At 45.4% G+C, this 7,500-nt stretch overlaps 1 protein-coding gene across 1 annotated transcript in view; it reads right to left on the bottom strand.

Moving 5' to 3' along the window:
- The window catches only part of LOC137620109 (uncharacterized), a 40,437-nt gene that overhangs the window by 21,757 nt on the left and 11,180 nt on the right, over window positions 1-7,500 (bottom strand). The window contains exon 2 of the mRNA XM_068350375.1: window positions 5,194-5,244. Within this exon, the coding sequence (XP_068206476.1) occupies window positions 5,194-5,244 (51 nt within the window). The remainder of the gene's footprint in view (window positions 1-5,193; window positions 5,245-7,500) is intronic.

The following is a 7,500-nucleotide window of genomic DNA, read 5'->3' as shown; positions in this document are numbered from 1 at the left end:
CAAATGTTACAGGGCAAAACGGAGACATGATCATTCAGGTTCTTTTTAGTGCGAGGGAAGAGCGCAGATACAAGCATAATATATACAAAATAATTATGTACAATTGTGTAACACACGGTTGGTACATGGCTCCCCCCCCCCTAAAAATGACATACTGTACATGTTAAATAGGGCGCCCTGATCTAGAGAGCCGAACTGTAAGCGGGTCATCTGGCAGAAGATAAGCAGGTTTTAGACGATCAATGGAGACCCAGTCTTCTTTGCCCCGAATGTTTAGGAGGAATGCATTCGGACTGCGTCGGATCACAAGGAAAGGGCCCGTGTAAGGGGGCGTTAGTGGTGGCTTGCTGGTGTCGTTGCGCAGGAAGACGCGCGTTGCAGAGTGCAAGTCCGTTGGTATGTGATGCTTCGCTGGGGGCTTGTAAGTCTGGCGGCACGGAGTAAATTTTCCCACGACGTGACGTATGCGCTGGAGATCGTCGGAGGAGGTTGCAGAAGGAAAAGAATTCGGCAGGGACGACCAACGGGTCGCCATACACCATTTCGGCTGCCGAGACGTCGAGGGCGTCTTTAGGAGTGGTCCTTAGTCCAAGGAGGACCCAAGGAAGCTGAGTAAACCAGTTGCAATTCTTGCAGCGGGACATCAAAGCTGCTTTGAGGGTGCGATGAAAACGTTCAACCATTCCATTGGCAGCGGGGTTGTAGGCCGTTGTCTGATGTAGGGTGATGCCCAGGAGATTCGCTAATGACGTCCATAATTGAGAGGTGAAAGTTGTTCCCCTGTCAGAAGTAATATGCTCAGGGATACCGAATCTTGAAATCCATCCAGAGAGTAAGGCAGATGTACATGAGGCGGACGTTGCAGTTTCCATGGGAATGGCTTCAGGCCAACGAGTGGAGCGGTCGATGACGGTAAACAGGTAACGATGTCCTTGTGATGTGGGTAGGGGGCCTACAACGTCGATGTGAATGTGTGCGAAACGACGCTGAGGTTGAGGAAAGGTGCCCACTCCTGAATCCGTGTGTCGATGTACTTTGGAAGTTTGGCAAGAAGTACAGGCCCGGACCCATTCCTTAGCATCCTTAGAAATGCCGTGCCAAATGAACTTTGCCTTCAGCAGCTGTGCAGTAGAACGGCACGAGGGATGTGAAAGGCCGTGGATTAAATAAAACACCTGTCGGCGCATGGGAGCAGGAATCCAAGGTCGCGGTCTACCAGTACTGACGTCACAGAGGAGGGTGGTGTTGGAGTCTTCGAGCGGAAAATCCTCCCAACGGAGGGACGTGCAGGATGTCCTACAAGCTTGATACTCTGGATCCTGTCGTTGGGCTTCAGCCAGGGCATTGTAATCCAATCCCAATTGAACGGCAGCCAACGTGTTTCTTGACAGGGCATCGGCAACGGGATTCATTTTCCCAGGGACGTATTGGAGGGTGCAATTGTATTCAGCCACGGCGGAGAGATGTCGGCGTTGACGGGCGGACCAGGCGTCAGACTGTCGAGTGAAGGCGTGCACCAGAGGCATGTGGTCTGTACGAATGACGAAGGGCGTACCTTCTAAGAAATGGCGAAAGTGACGGACAGCCAAGTGCACCGCCAGCAATTCTCGATCGAAGGTAGAATAACCCGATTCTGCCTTGGACAGTTTTCTGCTGAAGAAGGCCAATGGGCGGGGCGAGCCTTTGACCACCTGCTCGAGTACTGCACCAATAGCGACGTCGCTGGCATCGGTGGAGAGAAGGAGAGGGGCATGTGGGATAGGAAAAGTGAGAGCCGCAGCAGTTGATAGGGCCTTCTTTGCATTGCAGAAGGCTGCTTCTTGAAGGGGACCCCACTTCAGGTCCTTTGGCTTGCCCTTGAGGGAGGCGTAGAGGGGAGCAAGAGTGGCGGCAATGGCTGGCAGAAAACGGTGATAATAGTTGATCATGCCCAAGAATTCCTGCAGAGCTTTGACGGTCGAGGGCGTGGGGAAATTCTGAACGGCTGCCACCTTCTCAGGGAGGGGATGGACTCCTTCAGGAGTGATACGGTGCCCTAAGAACGACACTTCGTTGGCGCCAAAGGTACACTTGTCGTACCGGACTACAAGGCTGTTTTGTTGCAGCAGTCGAGCACGAGGCGCAGGTGACGGAGGTGTTCCTCTTTTGAGGAGGAGAACACAAGTATGTCGTCCACATAACATACACAGAATGGGAGGTCCCCTAAGATGCCATCCATGAGACGTTGAAATGTTGCCCCAGCATTACGAAGGCCAAAACAGGAGTAATTGAAGGTGTATGTGCCAAACGGAGTGGTGATGGCGGTCTTGGGGATGTCTTCTGGGTTCATAGGCACCTGATAATACCCCTTCAGGAGGTCGAGCGTAGAGAAAACCTTCGCTTCGTGCAGGTAGGAGGTCACGTCTGCAATGTTTGGGAGGGGGTAGTGATCCGGTTCTGTTTGCATGTTCAGGCGCCTGTAATCCCCGCACGGACGGAGGGAGCCGTCTTTCTTCAGAACGATGTGTAAGGGTGACGACCATGGGCTGGGGGCCTTTTGGCAAAGGCCCATTTTCTCCATTTCGGCGAACGTCCGTTTGGCGGCTGCCAATCGTTCCGGTGCCAGACGTCTGAATTTTGCGAAGACTGGGGGTCCCGTCGTCTTGATATGGTGATAAATACCGTGCTTGGCAGGAACCGTGGGCGTTTGGCGAAGTTCTGGACGGAAAACTTCCGGGTACGACGTGAGGAGGTGGGCGTAGGCATCCGTGGGTGCGCTGATGTGGAGAGCGAGGTTAGAGGGGGCGGGTTGAAGAGGTGTCGACAAGTAAGAGTCTGCGTTGACCAATCGTCGGTGGGCGACATCGACCAGAAGGTGGAAATGAGAGAGGAAATCCGCACCGAGGATTGGCATTGTGACGTCAGCAACGAGAAACTTCCAATTGAATTTACCGTTTCCGAACGATAATGTGAGGTTCTCGTAACCGTAGGTGGGTATCGTAGATCCGTTGGCAGCTACCAAGCGGACGTCGGCAGATGTAGACAGACTACGTTGTGCCTTGAAGAGTTTCCTTGGCAAAAGAGAACGACAAGCACCTGTGTCTACCAAAAATCGCACGCCCGTTCCTGCATCCTGTAAAAAGAAAAGATTAGAAACATGGGAGGCCACCGCCACAAGCGATGGCCTACTTACACGTTTTTTGGCCACTGACAATCTTTGGCACATTTCTTCGCGGTTGCCCCGAATCTGAAGTGGTAGTAGCAAAACTGCGGCGGATGGGAGGTAGTAAGTGGCTGTAGAAGTCGTTCGTTGGGGCGCGAGCGATTGGTGGGTGGTGGGCGGCTTTGTCGCCGCTTCGGCATGTCACGGGGTAGGCGTGTATGTCCTACGGCATTCATGTCAGCTTCGGTTGACGTTGAATAGGCATCCTCGTCGTCAGGGGTAGAGGCGTTGATGGAGGTCTTGAAGTGGCTGTCCATAAGGGCGTCGGCTTTGGTCATCAAGTCCTTTATGGGTAAACTATCGACATCGGGTATGGCAGCGCGCACAGGTTCAGGTAAACGGCGTATCCAAAGGGCACGGAGTAGGTTCACCTCACGAGGAGAGCCGTCTGCGGCAGGTTGAAGGCGAGCGATACTGGTCAATTCCCTGAGGGCAAGCGAAGCCCTTTGGTCCCCCAACGGTTGTTGCGAGAGCTGAAAAAGCTTTGCTATACGGGCGGCTGGCGACGGCGAGTACTGCTGCAGAAGGTATGATTTGAGGTCGTCATACGCTATTGGGGTGTCTCCTTGTTCACAAAGCCAGTCGGATATTTCTGGGAAGGTGTCCTCGGGTATCGCCGCGAGAACATAATCCGCTTTGGTGGTTGAGCGAGTCACGCCCCTGATACGAAACTGGACTTCTGCGCGCTGAAACCAAGCAAACGCCTCTCCGCTGGCAAACGATGAAAGTTTGAATGGCGTGGCCGCAGCACCAACTGCCGTAGAGTCCGCCATAGTACCAACGATGAAGGGGCGAGGGGGTGGGGGTGGAAGGCGGTGGGAGCGAGTCGACTTCCGGGGTCACCAATGTGACGGGCCGAGAGAGGATGTGAACTCAAAGGCAGATTGGAAACGACTGAGTTATTTATTAAGGAACACTCTTCTTTATATACAAAACCTCAAGGCAACAGGACATGACTTGTTCGAGAGACAGACAAATGTTACAGGGCAAAACGGAGACATGATCATTCAGGTTCTTTTTAGTGCGAGGGAAGAGCGCAGATACAAGCATAATATATACAAAATAATTATGTACAATTGTGTAACACACGGTTGGTACAAGAGAACCATCTGCCTCAAGTAACGGAGGAAGTGTTAAGTGTACACAAAATAATAAAACTTTGATGGCAACCCACCAATTGACGTTCTTGTGATGCACCAGATATTGTTTGTTTTTTTTTATAATCAAATTGTATTTCTTTCTAGTTTAAGCATAAATTCTCTGGACAAAAAGTTCTTTCCTGAGTATATTTACTCAGAGTCAAATCTGATCTATGACTTTCCCAATGATGATATGCATCTGTTTCACCAAGTGTGTTTACAATCATCACTGAATATGGGTTTATTGTATTTTCATACACACACAAAGTAATACGCCTATCAATTATGTTGTCCAGATTACAATTCCATAGAACAATAGTCTCAACACTTTTATACAAATATGACCAATTTGAATGCAGATGAGCTTATTCAACCATCTAAAAACAGGAAAAGTAAAGTAAATACAAAGGGGTTTTTTGAATATCACTTCATTATTGAGAACATAAATTCTTGTATATGCAATTAATCTCATTTAAGAGTAAAAGGAAGTATACTACTTTATATGCAAATAGGTCTCAAATATCTCATTCAACAATTTTAAGAAAACCTCCTGTACATACAATAATGGCTGATAAACATTGTTTAATAGCGTTAAGAAATGAATGGACGTAAATGTATTGCATGTGGGTCTAGGAAAAACAAAACAACGACATATTCATAGGATGACATAATTATATAAATAGTCTTATAAACTAAATAAAAACTATTTCACATTGATGTTCGGTGTGATTGTGGCATGGATTAGAGAAAGGAGATTTCCGTTAGATAGATCGTTAACAAACAGGTTCCATTCTTTACTTGTTCTACTACTGTTATGTAACGACATTGGTATACAATTAATGTCTTCCTTACCCATAAGTTTGTCCATAATTTCATCTTGATTCCGCTGAATTGTTTCGTATCCTGAAAAAAGAAGAACATTTTCATACATTTCTTTATATTACTTTGTTCAATCATTTATCTTGTATTTTAAACTAGTTACCATTATGGAAGGAATGTGACCAAGAAATATTATAGAGAGATAAATGTCAGATCGAAAGAAGGACTTCGGGAGTTAAGAAAACATTATGCAAATTTGATTAAATATTTTGTATAGAAGATACGGCTGACTCGGGTAAGGATCCTGATAAGAAACGAGCATTCCAGCAGTGAGAAACTAAATCTGAAACAGTTTGCACATTGACTTTCTTGAAGATCGAGCCTTAGAGTCAGGGAGCATGTGTAACAAAATACCCTCCAGTGGGATTATTGCTATGAAACTATGTCAAGTGTTCAAATGTCTCAAGGAAGGACATCACAAATAACTAGAAAAGACAAAGCCATCAGGTGTTTCGAAAAGAGATTACACATAGAATACTGTTGAGTGAGATTAGAGATGTGTAACGTATAATGCAAATAGAATATCATTTCTCTCTCTCTCTCTCTCTCTCTCTCTCTCTCTCTCTCTCTCTCTCTCTCTCTCTCTCTCTCTCTCTACACACACACACACACACACACACACACATATATATATATATATATATATATATATATATATATATATATATATATATATATATATATATATATATATGTGTGTGTTTGTGTGTGTGTGTTGAAACATGATGCCATCCCTTGGGACAGGGGATTGGCGGCGTATATTAGGATTGAATACCCTGCTATGAATGTGGATGTCGTAGATTCAGGTAATAAAAGCTTGTGGCGGACATAACTTTTATTTGTTTCTGATCTACCGAAATCCAGACGAGGATGAATCCATCTTCGATTATCTTCTTACCTTTATGGCTAAGATACAAGATGATAGAAAGGCTTTATTTTGTCTTTGTTGGTGATTTCATCAATGTTCACCATAGGGAGTGGCTAAGTTCTTTTTCTCCTACCGATCGCCATGGCTTAACAGCTTCGACTTTGCCTGTGAATCAGTCTGTGAGCAAATCATAAGTGAAGCTACTTACATGTCTGGTAATTGCTTGGACCTAGCATACAATGACTCCTCTAGCGTTATAACAAGTGAGGCTGGTTATCCAGTTGAGACATGTGATCCTGCCTTGATTTCAATTGTGATGAAGACTGAGCAGCCTGTCCCTGATGTATCATGTGCATGTAAGATTTATATGAAATTTCAAGCAGACAGGAATGGGATTTTGCATGATCTTTTTGGCTTGAATTCGTCTGAATTAGATAGCAGTGTTTATCCTGTTGTCCATTTGAAAGAAAATCTAGTCAGCATAATTGATTGAAGTATCCCTTCTCGTGTGCTAGGGTACAAAGTGAAGGACACACCGTGGTTCAATGATGATGGTAGAAGTGCTTATTTGGAGAAGCGGGAGGCCTATCATCTTTGTAAGGGTAAGAGATCAGATTTGATATGGAATAGCTATAGTCAGCTTAGAGCTTTTCTCAGAGATTTTATGCTTTAACTGAAAAGGAATAAAATCTAACCATAAAAGAAACCCTTTATGGTACAACCAAGGATCATGAGTGTTGGACTAACCTTAAATCTGTACTCCTTTACTTAAACTAGATGGCTCAGTCAATCACTGTCCAAAGGCAACCTATTTAGGTGATGTGTTTGACAGTAAACAGAGTAAGGAGAATCATGAATTTCCTCATTCCTTTTTTTCCTGAGGCTAAACTAACTAGTTTAGCTTTCCGATCTCGTGAAATTAAAGCTCTGTTTTTTAACCTTAATAGGTATGCAGGTGTAGACCTAAATGGTAGTTTCCCTTTATTGTTTATAAAGACTGCAGTTTTCCCAGCTCCAAAGTTATCTGTTATTTTGCGCAAGTTAGCGAGAAGAGGAGCTTTTAGCACTTGTTGGAGAATTGGTAACGTTATTTCTCTATAAAAATGTGTTTGTGGTAGCTTATATACAACTGATTAACCTACCCCGCCTCCACAATTTCCATATCTTCAATATAATCTAAAGTTTTTGAACGTCTATTGGCAAGGAGTCTTAATAGGTCTGCTGGAGATAACCATCTATTCCCTAGTTTGCGGTTTGGTTTTCAAATAGGCCTTGGAGCATGTGATGCCCTTCTTACAATATCCAATGCCATACAGATATCCTTTGATTGTGGTCAGGAAGTATGATTGGTCTTCATTTTAGTGCTGACTTTGACCGTGTTGATCATGAGGCCCTTGTTTTCAAACTCAAAC

This window comes from Palaemon carinicauda, chromosome 26, assembly GCF_036898095.1.
Source record: "Palaemon carinicauda isolate YSFRI2023 chromosome 26, ASM3689809v2, whole genome shotgun sequence".
Classification (NCBI taxonomy): Eukaryota; Metazoa; Arthropoda; class Malacostraca; order Decapoda; family Palaemonidae; genus Palaemon; species Palaemon carinicauda.
Note: the sequence above shows the minus strand (reverse complement) of the source record. Positions and strands in the feature narration are given on the sequence as shown.